General features: G+C 41.5%; 1 protein-coding gene across 4 annotated transcripts in view; it reads left to right on the forward strand.

Moving 5' to 3' along the window:
• The window catches only part of epn3b (epsin 3b), a 19,576-nt gene extending 3,949 nt beyond the window's left edge, over positions 1 to 15,627 (forward strand). The window contains exons 2-13 of one of the 4 annotated variants that reach the window (XM_029442051.1): positions 1,772 to 2,000; positions 2,249 to 2,407; positions 3,627 to 3,710; positions 4,262 to 4,559; positions 5,780 to 5,898; positions 6,155 to 6,214; positions 6,991 to 7,077; positions 11,274 to 11,397; positions 11,482 to 11,652; positions 11,766 to 11,864; positions 12,579 to 12,872; positions 13,618 to 15,627. In XM_029442051.1, coding sequence (XP_029297911.1) covers positions 1,932 to 2,000; positions 2,249 to 2,407; positions 3,627 to 3,710; positions 4,262 to 4,559; positions 5,780 to 5,898; positions 6,155 to 6,214; positions 6,991 to 7,077; positions 11,274 to 11,397; positions 11,482 to 11,652; positions 11,766 to 11,864; positions 12,579 to 12,872; positions 13,618 to 13,910 — 1,857 coding nt within the window. In that variant the 5' untranslated portion in view covers positions 1,772 to 1,931 and the 3' untranslated portion in view covers positions 13,911 to 15,627. The remainder of the gene's footprint in view (positions 1 to 1,771; positions 2,001 to 2,248; positions 2,408 to 3,626; positions 3,711 to 4,261; positions 4,560 to 5,779; positions 5,899 to 6,154; positions 6,215 to 6,990; positions 7,078 to 11,273; positions 11,398 to 11,481; positions 11,653 to 11,765; positions 11,865 to 12,578; positions 12,873 to 13,617) is intronic. The other 3 variants (XM_029442059.1, XM_029442071.1, XM_029442080.1) reach the window with 3 other exon arrangements.
• The last annotated feature ends 2,347 nt before the right edge of the window (positions 15,628 to 17,974 follow it).

Consider the following 17,974-nt stretch of genomic DNA (forward strand, 5'->3'; position numbering starts at 1 on the left):
TTCATACACATGTGTTTCCCTCATTGGCTTTATAATTCACACATACATGTGATGAGAAACACTGAAGCAAGTTACTAAAGTGTGTCAGGTTTACAGACAAACCTTTCTGCCTTGAGGCACCAGGAAACTTATGAGGTTTAGTTTAGTGAGCTCACCCTCCTTCAGTGTGCTTTACTGTGTCAGTGAAGGCTGAGTCGCAGGCAGAGGGAGAAGTACCACAGTAACCCTTAGTGATCGATTCCCCTCCGTCCTCTGAAATATGAATTCAGAAGAGAATCCACATACTTGTACATTGTTCAAAATGTATATATGGTATGTTAAAAAATGTATATGTAAAGATGTTGTAATATTTAATATTCATACAATGCTTTGGCAATACTGTATGGGCATACCAATAAAGCCATTTAAATGAGAGAATGGGTTTAGTGTGTGTCTGTGTGCAAACAGGCAGCTGCATGTGTGTGATGGCCTGAATAAATTAAGCTGCCAAGAAGCTTCATCTGACACCTGAGTGCCAGAGCTTTTGTATGACCTACTTCCTGAGCAGGGCACCAATTGTGAGTCACACATCCAGCCACTAACATCAGTCATTGTTTGTATTGTTCAGTGTTTTCATATTGACATAAATAGCAATGAAATAAACCACAGTGAAGCCTTTAAACTGGAATCATTGTTGTTAGCCAGGCTAGCAATAAGGCCCTGTGGAAGGAAATGTTGTTTATTATTGTTATAATTAGCATCAGCTCAAACCTTCTGTGGTTTATGACTGAATACCTGCAAAAACTATATTACACCTGCTAAACACAGCTTGTTAACATTGTTAGTCAGATCCTTTACTTAAGTTAAACTACTAAGACCACGCTGTGAAAATACTCCACAACAAATCGAAGTCCCACATTCAAAACCTTCATTAAGTAACAAGATGAAAGAATTACCAGCATATTTGTGCTTAAAGTAAAGGTACTCATTGTGCAGTAAAATGTTCCCTGTCTGTGTTTTACTATTATATATGATGTTTCTGGATTAATATTACTCCTGCATTCATTTGTATGCTGCATTGTACTGCTGTAGATGTTTAAGGTCTCATTTGAACTCCTTTGTACACCGTTGAGTAGTTTAATCTACAGCAATGCATCAAATTCTTTAACGTCGTCACATGTTTGTAGCGTCGCTGTCCTGTGAGAACCACGTATCTCTAAAAAGTCGACTTTTCATGAGCTCAGACGATATTGTGCAGCTTTGTGACGATGCATTTTCCAGCTGATCCAAAAGGTTTTTAAATATTTCATTTAGCTTAAGAAGCAGGAGAATATTCTCAGCCCACAGAGGAATACGTCGTCCTTCATCAACATACAGTATGTTAAGATACATGTTTTCGCTTCATATGAAGGGTATGAAAATTGTAATCTGAAAAGTAACTAAAGCTGCCAAATAAATCTGGTGGAGTAAAAGGTTCAATATTTCCCTCTAAGATGCAGTGGAGTAGAAGTAAAATGGAAATACTCCAGTACAGTAATTACACATTGCTGAGGCTCAGAATGTCCCATCGACGGGGTGTTTCCCTCTATTATTATATTGTAATATCTATTTTTATTTTTGCTCGGTTTCATTTAGTCTACACTCCGGTTGCAGTCTATTCCTATTTATTGTATTCTACCTCTAGTTTATGTTTATGTACTGCCCCATGCACCAATAACCAAAACAAAAAATGTTTAGCTTATTAGATCAACATTATATATATATATTGTCATATATTGTCTCTTTGTTACAGGGGCGTCCTATAACTCCTGACAGAGAAGAGGAGCCTTCATTGCCATAGCTACCTCTCCTCTCCTCTCCTCCTCCAGTCCACGTTCCCCCTTTCAGCCCCTCTCTTCACTTGTTGAGTCTTTCCACTTTCTATACCTCCCCATTCTCCATCACCTGTCACCATGACAACCTCAGCCCTGCGCCGGCAGGTGAAGAATATTGTGCACAACTATTCAGAAGCAGAGATCAAGGTAGCCCATTGTAACTGAAGTGTGTGTCATTGTGCAGTAGCCTTCGCGTGTTAAGACTTTGAGGAAGGGTAAATCAACATTGATGTCGAGTCACATCAGAGCTAAACTCTATCTAACTATGAACATGCTTTGACATTTGTTATCGCTCGCTTTTTTATAAAACCGTTACTCTGGATGAGAAAGCACATTAAATGCATGTTAACATGAGAAGAAATGCACGTCATTGTTCCTCTGCTGGCGACGTGTAGGTTCGAGAAGCCACCTCGAATGATCCATGGGGCCCGTCCTCGTCTCTGATGTCAGAGATCGCTGACTTGACCTTCAACGTTGTGGCGTTTGCTGAGGTCATGGGCATGGTGTGGAAGCGCCTCAACGACAGCGGCAAGAACTGGAGACACGTGTACAAGGTGACCTCATGAAAGATTTCTGAAGGATTTGACTGCTCAGTTTATTTATAAATCCTCTCTGTGTATGTGTTTCACTTCCTTTCTGCTCGCCTACTTTAGCTTTAACTGTTTCTTTAGCTTGCCTCTGACCGCTGGCCACATCGCCACCACTTCCCTTCACCTTTCCCCTCTTTAATAATTTACTGGTGTTGACACTTGTGGTTCAGAGTGACATATCTTGCCAACTGTAGTGGAATTTGACAGATGGTCTCTAGAAGATTTATCTTAAAGACTGTGCTGATCCTCTAGCGTCACCAGCTGGTCAAATTGTTCACTTATCCTGTCAAATCTCTCAATATCGACTCTTTGCATTGGCCCAACATTTGGTACAGATATCCAGGGTGCCCAGATGATGTGTCTTGCTGACTTTGGTGATCCTCTGACTTTACCTCTTAGGCCACCATGAGGTCAATTTCGTAACCCATCGGCTGTCAGTCTGATGGCGATAAGCCTCTGGGGGCAACGGCCAATATTTTGGGGGGTTCCGCTGTACTAACAGATATCTCGGCCAAAACTTCCTTTTCCTTGTGTGGCTCATTGTTAACAGTCCCATTAGCAACTTGATACGTTAGAATGGAGTTAGAGTTGAGAGGCTACATCTACAACCGGATTGTTCACAAGTAGCCGGTTAACAAGCTGCTGAAATCGCCATCAGACTCCGAGGTTGCATAGCAGTCAATGTGTTCCGCCTCTTTTGCTCTCCGCATGGTCTGTTTAGCTGCATACAACTAAAGCCCGCTCAAACGTGATTGGTCAATACTACTTGAAGTACAAATGGAAATCAGAACTTTTGACGTCGTAATGTTGTCCCGTTGCCTGCAGATCTGACTATGAGGTTGACTTTTATGTTCTGAATGACGTTCTTTTCAACCGCAGTTGTGCCATGTGTTTAGTGCTAATTAGCAAATGTTAACATTCTAAACCAACATGGTCAACATGGTAAACATTATACCTGCTGAATATCATCTTCCTGGCATTACCATTGTAAGCATGTTAGCATGCTAACATTAGCATTTAGCTGTACAGCCTCACAGATTCACAAGCATGGCTGTGACTCTTAGTCTTGTTATACCATTCTGTCCTGTATCTGTCTCATTGCACACACCCCTGTACAGTAGATCTATATAATATCATTTCTGTATTTTGGAGTATCAGTGTGGTAATCAGCATTTGACTCCAGGCCCTGACTCTGTTGGATTACCTACTGAAGACAGGATCAGAGAGAGTGGCCCAACAGTGCCGTGAGAACGCATTCACTATTCAGGTACTGGACTGCAACAAGAGGAGAACCTCAACAATCTGAACGCCTCAGGAACAGTGCTGCTTTATTGTTTATTGTTCATTTGAATTGTCTTTAGTTTTTACTATTGCAAGCACTACTCTTCCTGGGGTGCATATAAAAAAAAAATATCATCAATGTATGTAATGATAAAAATAAAGAAATCACCATTGTGCCCCAAAATTGCATTTAAACATTGAATAGAACAATCAACCAGCAAAACAAAGTATTTTAATTCAGAATACTTGTTTTCCATGTCAAGAGAATATTATGATTTGAAAACTGAAAAACACCAAAATCCAACAACACAGGGATTAACATTTTCAAAAGAACAATTAACAAACTATAATTGTCTAACATGATAACATAACATAATGTTCGATTCTGTTTTCTTTTCTGAAAATCGTCACATTCCTGAGAATCAAATTATTGAGGTTTTCCTGCATCTTCTTAACAACATATTACATTTGATTTGATTTTAAAGTTCAAGTGGATCTTTAAATCTCTTTTATTTTTTTTGCCTATGTGTGGTTCAGACGCTACGTGACTTCCAGTACGTGGACCGCGACGGCAGAGATCAGGGGGCCAACGTGAGAGAAAAAGCACGCCAACTGGTGTGTCTCCTTCGGGATGAGGAGCGGCTCCGCCAGGAGAGAAGTCAGGCCCTGAAGACCAAGGAGCGAATGGCTGGGGGAGGCAGTGGAGGGGGCGCAGGGGTGTACGGAGGTATACCCCCATCTTACCACCCAGGCAGGCGAACAAGCCAGCCCAGCATGGCTGTGCTGTACGGGGAGGAGTTCAGCCGCTCCAGAGGCTCTCCATCCTCGTTTAACTGTGAGTACAGTGGGTCTCTAAACCTGCAAGCATTGATTTTTTGGCCACTTGGGGGCAGCGTAATTTATCAATACAAGACTGACTTTTTATGTTGATATGGCGAACATTTTAGCAAACCGTTGCTTATTTACACCTCCAGCAGTCACCGAGCAACCTTATTATTTATTTGGAGCGGTGTTTCTCTCCCAGTGGCGAATGTAAGTCCAATATTCCCTCTCTTTTACCATCCGTGTTTGGTCTCCACCAATTCCTGAGTGAGATTGCCTTTTAGCTGTTAAGTGCTCCACTATGTTCACCAGCAAGTTAATACCTTTATCTGCTGTTTGGTGCTGACCAAGTTGTGAAAACCCCCCAAAAAAACAAATAACACTGTTCAAGCATAAATAACAAGCATAAATCTCCCTTTTGTGTCGCTTGTCCAAGATAGATTTCTCGTGTGGCGTTTCTTTCGCCTCATTGTGGTGTGCTAAGCCATAATAGGCTCTTTACTGCAGCTTGAGGATGGAGAGCCAGAAACATGGAGCCATCCACACCTAAAAACTAACTTTGTCAAGCTATACAAAGGTGGGATTTAAGTTTGGAGTGTTTACAAACAGTGTTTTTCAGTTTTAGAATATAAAAGAGGTAAATGTACATCCGGTTAACCACCCCACCTCTGTTAAAGAGCCGCGCAAAGCCGCTTCCGTGTGCTTCTGTATGGGACATTCTGAGCTTTTTTGCTGAATACAACTGCCTGCTTCGGCGGAAGAGGATGCTATGAGTGAGTTGAAAAGGAATCAAAACAGCAAAGTTGTCAGAGAGCTAAACCTTGACAATGAGCTGAAACTCCCTCTGGAGCTCTGTAAAGCTGAGGGCAGCTACAGACTCTGGGGATACTGTAGGTTCATCACTATCCGCTCCTCTGACGTTGTCATTGGCTACATTGTTATTTTGAAAATATCGATCACCGCTTTAAAGCATTGAACAACTTTTTTTTAACGTGTTGGCAATTAATAAGTATCCCGAATGAAATGCATTTTGTGCTCTAGCCCTGCACTTTGCACAATCCACCACATAGATTATCAATACTGCAGCGTAGGCCTGAAAATATTCAAATCAGCTCCGCACTTCCTGTGCTCTATGTCTCCGTGCGTCATTCAACCCAACGTCAATCGGATCATTTCACGTCACGCACCATCACTGCTTCTTACCTTAAACTCCCTCACTTGTGTCCCCCGCAGCCTCGTCGTCATCCCCTCACGCCGCCTCAGACCTGGAGCAGGCTCGACCTCAGACCAGCGGCGAGGAGGAGCTGCAGCTCCAGCTGGCTTTAGCCATGAGCAGGGAGGAGAGTCAGAAGGTAAAACAACACACACACGCACACACACACACACACACACACACACACACACACACACACACACACACACACACACACACGTAATCTCATTTAGCTCTGTTAGTGTGACAGCATACCCTCCCTCCACACACACACCTTCCTCTGCAGCCACACATGCCTCATTGCCTCTTCCAATAATGACTAATTTTGGTACAAACGTTCTGAACATTCGCCCACCTTAATCGAGCGAGCCCTTCCTTCCCCTGTTACCATAGAGATGGATGAAGACACACTGCTACAGAATGCTTTAAGCCTTAGCCAAAAGGAGCATGAGCAGGTACACACACACACTACACACCTCACCCTTTACCATTCAGTGTCAGCATTTCTTAACCCTGTAGTTTGTGATATGGCTGTTACAGCTTGACTAAAATGCTGATCTGTGGCCATCTAATTTCTTCCTAACTTTTTCTAGCCATCTTACTCCTTTCCAGAACCTCTGGCTCTCCAACACTAGAGCTCAAACCCACGGTTATTTGCATTATTGCTTTATATGCAGATTATTGGATTAATCGATTGGTCTATAAAACTTCAGAAAATAGTGAAAAATGTCCATTTGAGTTTCTCAAATCCAAAGTTATGTCTTTAAATGTCTTGTTTAGCCAGTCATAAAAACACAATATATTTAGTCTAATATGATATAAAACAGAGAAAAGCAGGACATCTCCAAATTTGAGAGGCTAAAAAACAAAATTTCTGCCTTAAAACTTACTTTAAAAAAATCGATTATTCGTCTAATCGTTGCAGCTCTATCAAACACACATTTCTCTTCTCTCACAGAAGTAATGTTTCATCTTGTACATCGAAATCATCCTCTGCATTCTTTCTCGCTGCGTTGCTCCAAACCAGCCTCGGCTCTTTGTCAACTAAATATTTCATAAGCACAAAAAAGCCACCAGCGCTGCCTTGGTTGCACTAACGCAGAAGTGTGTGTGTGTGTGTGTGTGTGTGTGTGTGTGTGTGTGTGTGTGTGTGTGTGCGTGCGTGTGTGTTCGCATCCACGCTCATAGCCATGGCGATAATGTTGATGATGTCACAATGCCACCCCTGCAGGAGCAGTGCTGTCGCCAAGGAGACGAGTCTCTGTTACAGAAGGCCCTGGATGAGAGCAGGAGAGAGAGTCAGTCGGGGACACAGGAGGTGAGCTTTAAAAACGTGTGCGCGCTGCACAGCACGTGTGTGTGGGTGCATTTGTAGGTTGTTTTTTGGCAGGCATTTGGAGAATGAAGTGGAGTTTATAGTGCGGACTGTGCGATAGGGAGAGAAACCAGACAACAAGAAATAGAGCAGCATAATGAGGGAGGTTAGGGAGAGAAACGCTAGAGAGAGAGAGGAGAAAGAGGTGCCTGCTGAATGATAATGACTTTGTCTTGTCTAACCTTGAGCTCAGCATGACATTTCCCTGAAAGCACACTTCTTATCTTGTAGCTCACCAGCTCCTTTACTCGTTGGCCTGTCAACAAGCCAATCAGAGTCACCATCTGTCTTATGTAAAGGTCTCCGGGTCGCTTGTAATTGGTCATATAATGCTGCTTACGGTAGAAATTTTGGTACTTTTAGGTGCCCCGTAGAAACTGCATGAAAATAAAGACCAGAGGAAAAGAAACTGTAAATGTTTATCTGATGCTTTAATGAACATTTTACAACATGCGTACAAATGTTTAAAATCTGAAAGATCCCATTCAGAAGAGCTTTAAATATATATATATATAAAATATATATAATATAATATATATATATATATATATATATAATATAATAGATATATAAAAATACTCCACTTGTAATAATATTTTATTTCAATGATTTCGTGCACATCCAGACAGAAGAACATGTAAAGAGTCTGCGCACTAGATAATGCACCCATATACACATATCTTACTACCAGCAAGTGACATTTCGAGCATCAAGCGTCGTCTGAACGTGGTAATTAAAAATCTCTCATGGGAACATTATCTCGTGTGCAGACTCTTTTTTCTTTTAACTTTCTTATTGAACCCTGATTAGCTTCCAAATTGGATGTGATGTCACGAAATCCTGCTGATATGTGTATCTGATAACTCAGATTTAAGCAGAGAAACTCAGCTCATATCCATGTGAGAACAAACTCTGCACATACATCATCCTGCACAGGGAAGCTCAAACATCCAACAATAAGCAAAACACATTTTTACCTAGAGGGGACTTTAAATTGCTTTATTAAAAAGATTATTGACGTTTCAGTGAGACAAACGTTCGGGGTTCAAATAATATGAACTGTCAAAATGATTGTGCGTAGGCAAAGCGATGTAAATTCATGTAATTTAACATGCATTAATGTTAAACAGATTTTTTTAAATAGGCGTTTTAAGAGCAAATCAACCAAATAGAAACTCTGTAACCCTTCCCCCCCGATACCTACAAAGTTTAGAATAGACGGTAGCTGGATAGTTGAGGGATCCAAGAAGAGTGCCATTGTTTCTGTTTAAAAGAAATTGTTGATTTGGGAACATTGTTATAATCATGCTGTTAACATGCAACAAGTTTGTGTATGTAAAGTGCGGTAAATGTAAATTCCGTTAACAACAGTTTATGCCCATTTTTTTGCATGTGCTAAAATAAAATGACTTCATAACATTAACATTACATGTTCTTCCTGTAACACCCGCTTAACACGTCATCATAATGAACATGAAGTATGTTGTTATACAGTATGAACAGTTTTTATGATCACATATGAACGCTCACATGACAATGTCAACCTCACATATCGTTTGATATTTATCAGAATCAGAAATCCTTTATTAGTCCCACAACGGGGGAAATTGACCTTACAGCAAAAGAACAAGAAAGTAAAGTGGCGAGTACACATTAATTAAATAGAATACAATAGAGTAACAGTAGTATAAGTACACAGTCGTTGATAAAAAGTTGTTGAAGTGAATAAGATATTTTCTAATGTGAAAATTCTTGTTTGCGTTTAAATAACCGAAAGGTTTACAAGGCTGCTGTTTTAGGTATATCAACATTTTGTCTATACTGTGACAATCTAAACAAAATGTCACCAGACTGCACCGCTGCCTGCTCTGCTGCGAGCTGCTGCTCTGCCAGCTGCTGCAGAGTAAACTACACAGTGGAGTCCAGGCGCAGACTGAAAACATTGTTTTTGAATCCCCTCAAGCACTTTTCTCTGCACTATGTCACATTATCTCATTGCCAACATGCACACAGTACCAAACAAAAGATAAAGTATATATATGATGCCAAAGCATCTGTGATACATATAACATGCGTTTTCAGTACAGTAGCAGTGACACGTTGTGCATATTCATATTTTTCTTCCCTTTTTCCTGTTAAGTGCAGAAAGACTTCCAGTGGGATTTTAGCAGATCGTCACTGTATCTGTCATAAACATGTATCCGCAAAACCTTTCACGAGTTTCCAGCTTTAGGACGACGCCTTTTATTTCCGGAAAATTATTTGGATTTTTTACTTTATTTCGCTTAACAAGTATGAGAATATTGTCAACTCATAAAGAAACACAATCTGTCAGGGTGTCTGAGAAATTCAGATGTTTACATTTTGGTGATAAAGTTTGTAAGTAGCCTGTTTTTTTACATTCACTTATTTGTATGAGCATTTTGAAGTATCGTATTAGAACATCCGTACGGAAACAGCAACATTCGATTCCTCAGTTGTGCTCAAAATTGTTTTTAAGCTCACTGGAGGTGATTTTTTTGAATTGTTAAAAATGAGTTGATGTGCTAAATGATGATGGAAACGCCTTTCTGACGTAGAGAACATTTAACTCCAATGACTGATCGGCTGTTTCTTTCCGGGTATCCCCTTAACGCGGAAGATCAACTAAAATCTTGGCAAATTGAAACTAATTCCTGAAGAATTGTCTCCATCTTTCTCTCATAGATGGGTTAGATAGTTAAGGCGACTTGATTTGTTTCCGGTTCACAACCTTGACTTCTTCTACTCTTCTATCCTTTAGCGCCAACAAGTCTACGCTGTACACTAGTTTATTCGCTCCAAATGAATTGATGGAAACGCGCCCAATTCACATTTCTTTTTTGTGACATTTCAAAAGATTGAATGGAAACACGGCTGCTATGTGCAACTTCTCAGGGTTCCTACTTGGGTTTTTTTTATGCCCAAACTGAGAATGGACATGAAAAAACCTGAGTAAAACCGATAAAAAAGCAAAATGGAAACTAAATAAATAATAATAATAATCATAATAATTAATTTAATTTATGACGAGGGAAGAGAGGGAAAAGGAAAAATAAATAAATAAAAATAAGTTCTGGACCAGTTGGAGTCTGTTGATGGAGCTTGCGGTGATGCCATATAGAAGGGAGTTACAGTAGTCAAGGCGGGAGGAAATGAAGGCGTGAATCAGTCTTTCAGCTGCTGGGCGGGGGAGAGACGGTCTGATCTTTTGCAATATTGCGGAGATGGTAAAAGGAAGTTTTGACAATATGGCGGATATGGGGCTCAAGGGAGAGGGTAGGGTCGAAGATCACGTCAAGGTTGCGTGCCTGAGGAGAGGGGGAAACAGTGCTGCCGTCAATGGTGAGTGTCAGGTTAGAGGTTTTGCTGAGTGTGGATTTGGAGCCGATGAGGAGAAGTTCAGTTTTGCTGCTGTTAAGTTTGAGGAAGTTGTGTTGCATCCAGTTTTTTATTTCTGTGAGTCATGATTCGATGTGGTAGAGGGGTGGGTTATGGGGGGATTTGCTGCTGAGGTAGATCTGAGTGTCGTCGGCATAGCAGTGGATAAATGATGACGTACATAAAGCATGTGATTTTAACATCCACTGAAGCTTCTTCTCCGCTGACGAAACAAAAAATAGCGGACATTATCTTTCACTGTTTGCGGTGCGACTGGGGCTCGTTTCATTTCATCTTGTTGCGCCGTGTTGTTCTGCAATGTTTTCTGGAGAATTGGCGCCAACTATGGTTTATCTTGATGAACAACTCCTAATGATCAAATAACGGCAGCGGATGGAAACAAGCATTCATTCACATTTTCTTTTGCCCAATATCTCAAGACTAGTTTTAAATGTACATTTGGATAGAAACCTATCGACACAGCATGAGGAAAACATTTCAGCCTAGTCTCCTTCTTGAGTCTCAGCTACTTCATTTAACTAAGATCTGTCAAGCTTAATGTCATATTATAGAAACACACTGACTGCATCATCTCCCATACTCGCCTCCACAGATCTCAACAGGGCCGTATACGTGTCATCCGGCTCTTATTAATAGTCTTGCATGGTTCCAAAACATGCAGTAACACAAATCTGAGAATGTTTGGCACATATTTACAGAGATTTTGTCTCCCTCTGTAGTCAGACATGCTGGACTTGGTGGACATATTTGGCCATCCGTCCGAGGCCCCACCTCAGCCTCGTGACCCTTGGAACTCTGCCGAACCCAGCGGTGACACCTCCTCTGACCCCTGGGACTCTGTAGGTGGGTGGCTCATCACAGAAACACACACATTCTGTGTATTTGTGTGTTTTTAATGCTTCACGTTGTGTTTTTGGTCCGTCACAGCGGTTCACTCCAGCACTCCTGTGATTGGTAGCCCTTGGGCGGCCCGTCCCTCATCTTCCAACGCGTCCAACCCTTGGGCTCCATGTGCCGACTCACACACAGACCCCTGGGAAGCAGCGCCCGTCTCCTCCAGTCCTGTCAATCATGAGTGGGACAGCCCAACGGACGGAGGTACCGTTCAGAAACACCAAGCGTCATCAAAATGCATACACAGTATGTTGTAGTTTCCAAAAATGTAAGCGCTTCCCTCTGTCTAACATTGTGGCTGTTTTCTATTCGACAAGCAGATGGTGACGGGGAAGATCTGTCCGCTGCACAGGAAGAGGAGAATCCTAGACAGGAAGCTCCTCAAGTGTCCTCCCCTCAACCTGCTAGTCTCACAGGTAGTTTAGTACAAGAAAGCCAGAGGAACTGTGGATTTGACTACATTTGGATCTTTCAGAAGCAATAAGTCTTGTTCCAGCATGAGCCCACAGACAGCAGGTAGACTGATACACACAAGATGACTGTGGATACACAGAGCAGTCAGACCAAAGGATTAAATCCACGTTTAGCATGTATTGTACTGCAATGCATTAAATGTTCCAGGGAAGGAGTCCATCCTTTAGGGTTGTAATAGTTTTAAACTAGTTGAATTAGGTTTTATTCTATTTTAGTTTTGACTATTTAATTACCGACTTTAGTCTTTAACTACTACACTCACATAAAACTTCAATGTCACAAGAGCTGATTCAGTAAAATATATTAAAGCTTAAAAATTTAACCTGAATTGAATTAACATTCATTCTTACGTTCTGTTTTTTAACCAGGCAGAATCGTTTTAGTTTCAGTTTTAGTTTACGATAATAACCCCGGGATGGAAACAGCAACACGAACAATCGTGCAATGAAAGATAATTTGACGCAATAGCGCTGTAACAAATCCCTGTATTGCCTTGGTGAAATGTATAACATTACATCATTGATATTGATCATTGGAGTATTGTGCACAGGACACATCTTGTTGGGTTTTCCTTTCATGCGTCACCCATGCAACATATTGCATCATATCACCTCAATATTAATTTTTAAAAACTTGTTTCCCTGTTCCTGATGCAGATGCAGAGCTGTTTGTGGTAAAGTCAGACTCCGACCCATTTTCTGAAGCAGATTTTAACCCAGATCCGTTTGGGAACGACCCTCCGGTGAAACCCCAGGTAAACGGACGAGAGTCGGCCAGCCCGGAGATGTTTGACCTTTCCCGGCTAGCACCCCCGCTCAGCGCCCCACATACACGTGTGTGTCGAACTCCAGAGACCTTCCTTGGACCTACGGGAGCCTCGCTGGTCAATTTAGACGCCCTGATATCCTCCAACCCCGCCAGCAAGATGCACAACAACCCCTTCCTCTCAGGTAACAAACAACTGTTGAAGAACTCACGTACTGCACTTAGGGATGGGGATCAAGAACCGTTTTGATATAGTCCGATCCACTGGAATCGGATGCCTCCCAGGTTATCAATTGCTTTCATCGATGTGAAACATGTGACAGAATCACGTTGGAGAAACAAATGCTTCAAGACATGAAATTCAGTGCTGCTTGTAATGTGTGTTAAATGATTGTAATTGTGATTTATTAGGCAGACACCCTGCACTGTGGTAAGACTCAGGGATAATAGAACCGCTGGGTCGGTTAAAGGTTGCAGAGAGCAGAAGAAAAAGATGCAGCCAGGCACCTCTTCTCTCTTTGTTTTATTTATTTGAGTGTCATTTCCATAAAACATTTTAGAAAGCTGCAGTGAAAACACATTCTGCTTCGTTCGACCGACACATTTGTTCGTGGTTAAATGCATGCTCTGGAGTTACTATAGTGAAAGCTTCTTTAGAAAAATGTATTCATTCAGAAAGGCAATTTAAAGGAGAGATCAAAGAATCCCCTTCTTCCTTCCTACATCCTAATACAACATACACAACAGTTTATGTTTGTGTTATGATGCTTGTAAAGGCTGCTTTACAGAACACCTGTGTGGGCCTACTCTTTTCAAGGAATCAATAAGGGAATCGATAATTGGTATCAATAAAATCTTATCAGTTCCCATCCCTAACTGTACTTACAGATACATTGTTGTGATATTATTATTTGTTTTCCACCTTCTCAGGTCTGAGTGCTCCGTCTCCCACCAACCCCTTCCACTGCGACCAGCCTCGCCTCACCCTCAACCAAATGCGACCCTCCTCTACATCCCCACTGCCCCCCCACATGCTCTCCTACAGCCCGTCGCTGCCCCTTCCTCTGTCCCACCAGCCTCCCGTCCTCCCCTCCTCTCTCACACAACCTCACGCCGGACTACTGGACCTTCCCTCCAACCTCCCGCAGCCGCTGCTCCCCCTTTCTCCACGACGGGCGCAGCGCACTCAATCACAGACACACAGCCACAACCCCTTCCTCTGAGACCTCCTGCATCTCTCGAGCTCTGGTCTGCAGAGGGAGATGACAGAATGGACTCTTTTTGGATTAATCTATGCCAAGTAGAATGAGACAAATGAGCCTGAACTGGACTGCGGATCCTGGTCTGATGTCATTGTGCACACTTGAAGCGGATAAAACTCAGACTGGATGTGTGTGTGTGACCGTCTAAAGACACATATCAGCTGCTATGTAACCTGAACTCTTGAAGAAAAGCAAACTCACACACACATACACACACACACACACACACACAGATGCACTCAGGCGCACAGACACAAACATGCACACACCACCAAACTAAGAGGGTGTATCTCAACAGTCCCTTCGATGCCTTTTCCCCTTCAACAGTGACAACCCAGAGCACCCTTTGACCACAGAGCCAGAACTGTTCCTTTAGAGGATCGAGATGAAGCCACACACTTTGATTGTCCACCACGAATCACCAGGATCCTTACCGCTGCTGCTTCACCGACGAAAGCATGAATGCATCCCACCCCCGAGAAGCCAAACTATTCTATTCTGCTGAGCACCACTGAGACGAGTTCTTCAAATAAATCCTCTTTTTCTGATGAGTCGAGTGGTATCTTGAGCTTTGTTGGCACAAATGAATCACTGGAGAAAGCCCAAAAGCACGCTACTGTTAGATTCAAGACAGCATTCAGCACCGTTCAAGAACTAATTGACTCACATATTCCTCCCTTCATATATACATTAGGGCTGCAACTAATAATTATTGTCATTATTGTTTAATCTGCCGATTATTTTCTAGATTAATCGTTTGGTCTATAAATTTCAAAAAATGGTGAAAAATGTCCATGTCAGTTTTTCAAAGTCCAAGGTCATGTCTTTAAATGTCTTGCTTTGTTTGAAACCCAAATTCAGTTTGATATTATAAAAAACAGAGAAAATAATGAAATCTCCATATTTGAAAGTCTGAAAACAGCTTTTTCTGCCGTTTCTGTATGAAAGATTAATCGATTATGAAAGTAGTCAAATGATCTTTCTGTCGGTCAACTAATCGATTACTTGCATAAATGGTTGCAGCTCTAACGTACATGATGATATCTTTTTTGCGTTGCCTTGTTTCCTTGCAAGATCAACGGCATCTGGTTAAATATGTTATTTGTCGATTCAAAACTGGACTAAAACCAGTTTAAGATAAACCTCTTTGTCTAAATCTGAACCTAAACTGATCATCGATTGTACCCTATTGGACCTGCGTGCCTGTCTCTACCGCTGACCCACAATGCATTCCCTGCTTCATATTGGCGCCATAGAGGAGGACCTCAGGGAGACCGCTCTGTCCCTCCTCCAGTGAAATGCAACCTTAGTGAAAGACAAGTCCACAGATTAAACCACAGGGAGATCAATGATTTTATTTCAGATGCAAGCATAAAGGGATGACAAGAATGTATGGGAGGAGTAAAAGGAAGATGAATAGAAATAAGGTAAAAATAATTACAGATGATAAACTATTGAGCAGGAGCTCCTCTCGTCTGCTCCGCGTTCACTTCTGTGTTTGGAACAAGAGAATCCGACTAGAAGAGAGTTTTGGTCATCACTGCACTGAACCTGGACTTGAATGTGAAATGCCTGCCTATAGATACACACAGGCTCCGTACATATGTATTTAACAGAATGATACCTATAAAGTATTATGACATATTATACCAATAAATGAATGGTGTTTGCAATATAATTTCTGAGGTGTTCATATGATTGGTTGTTAGTTATTAAACCTCTACTGGCCTAAAGTAAAACTACTGGCCTGATGTTCATGAAACGTGCTGTGAGGTTGTAGCATGGGCCAACGAAGAACTCATTACATTCTGGAGGGGATCCGAATCACAAGGCGGATGCACGCATTATTATTTTTCACGAATGGAAGCAGCCTTGTCGGAGGTCTGTACTCTCCGAGGGCCCTTCTAGTTCCTTGATTTTTTCATTTGTTACAATAAAGACAGAATTTAGCGATTTCATTTTAATTAAGTCTTCAATGCTGTATCGAGTTCCCAATATACATCCATAGTTCTCCAGCCGTAGGTGGAGCTACTCAGATGGGAGGCTGCGAATTCTAATGAGCCTGCATGTGACAGGAAAGGGAAGCCAAATCTCAATGGCTTGTTGAATCTCATGTTTTCTGACCGAGGCAGCCCACAAAAATACTGGCCTGTCTTATTTCACAGTCTGTGAGTTGGTAGACACTCCAAATATCAGAAATGTATGTGGGCAAGCACTAAAAAAGTGTTTCTTTTGATAATATCCCCTTTAAACCGGCAGTTTTGGCCCACTTGGGGGCATCAGTAAGTTATCTTGATGGCGAGCTTGAAGGAATTCCTATATATAATTATTAATTGTATATCCAGCTGTTACTGAGCAACTATATCATTATTTTGCTGTTATATTTCTGTCCAACCGATAAGTGTAAGTCCAATATTCACTGTCTTTTAACTCTGGGTTTGGTCTCTACCGGCTCCTAATGGAAATGCCTAATGTTCACCAGCTAGTTGTTAACTGTGTCTGTCTGCTGTTTGCTGCTGAGCAGGTTGTACAGTGTTTTTAAAAACAACGTGTGAAAACAGCAGCCTGCCGACACTAAGAGAGCTGTGAGAGTGAACCTGAACAGTAACGTTGCGGACCGAACATTTAAACAATGAGCTGAAACTAAAGCTCTGTACAGCCTCAGGGAGCTTCATGTGATACAAACAGCAAAAACAGCATCACAGGTTGAATACATTTAAGTTGCTATTAAATGTTCTGATTGTCCACAATTCATCAAGAAAGCAGCGCACAAACACAAACAAACGTAATAACATCAACAATGACAAACCAAGGCAAGAGTTTTAATTGGCATTTGGTGCTGAAGAAAAGATGGAGCTGATATGATCCACTTCACTCATTGACCACTAGATAGGCAGTGTTGACACAATGTATAACAGTTTTTGCCCTGCAGGTTTCTTTTCTAGCTATTGCAAGACGGATACATTAACATGTCTGTTAGTGAAGCAAACCAGCAGCCAGCACATTTTGTTCCAAGAAGCAGTACTGTAAACATTAGCAGTAATTACTATTGAGGTTTTACACTGTGACAGTTGATATCCTGCCATGTGTATGTGTGTTTTTTTTTAATCCTGCCAAACACGACAGCCGCTGCTTTCACTGACGACAGCTACACCTAACATTCTCCAACAAAAAAAAAGGAAACTGATGCTCTTTCTCTCTAGCAGGAAATCAAAAATACTTTCACACAAAAAAAGAAAAGAAAATGTCCTCACATTGCACTTAAAACATGTATTGAATCTGCACATCAACATAATGTTTCAGCCCCTGAGGTGATGGAATGTGGGCTTGAGTTTATGCCTCATCATGGACTATAGTGTGGCAGTACTGTTTAGTAAGTTTCAGTGAATATTTCTAGCCCTTGTCAAAGTTTTGAAATGAAAGAAAGACTGATTTTACCATCTTAGGCCCTGCTGTTGGTAAAATATCTCCATTTTTTTTTTTATGATGTTGCTGTCAATTTACTTACTGTGTGTGTCTGCTTGTGACTCTGAACAAGATCTTTTAAAACAACCACACATTCTCTCTCAAAAATACCCCAAAACTAAATGAGTCGAGGAAATCCAATCATGCGGTACCCCCAGACACGCTTGCACACTTCCCTTCTCTTTAATGTCTGGCCTTTCAGTCCAAACAAGATCAAGTGCAGCCTGATCACAGATCTAAACAGCTGCAGCCTCCACCTCCCACATTTGATTTGCAGTCTCGCCATGTGGTGTTGATTTGGTGGAGGAAGGGATTAAATGGTTGTGAGAATGTGAGCACAGAATATTTTCTATTGCAAAAGAATATCAAAGACCCTGTGGACCTGCAGTGCAAGGAACTGGGCAGACTTCATATCCACAGTCAGAAGAGACTCTCAACCTCACATCCTCTAAGAGTGAAACATTTGAGGGATATAATAGTTTTTTAGTTAATCATGCATGGCTTTCAATCTCTATTAGTCAGTGTTTCAGCTTCAAGCAACACAATAATGTTTATTTCCA

This window comes from Cottoperca gobio, chromosome 1, assembly GCF_900634415.1.
Source record: "Cottoperca gobio chromosome 1, fCotGob3.1, whole genome shotgun sequence".
Taxonomy (NCBI): Eukaryota; Metazoa; Chordata; class Actinopteri; order Perciformes; family Bovichtidae; genus Cottoperca; species Cottoperca gobio.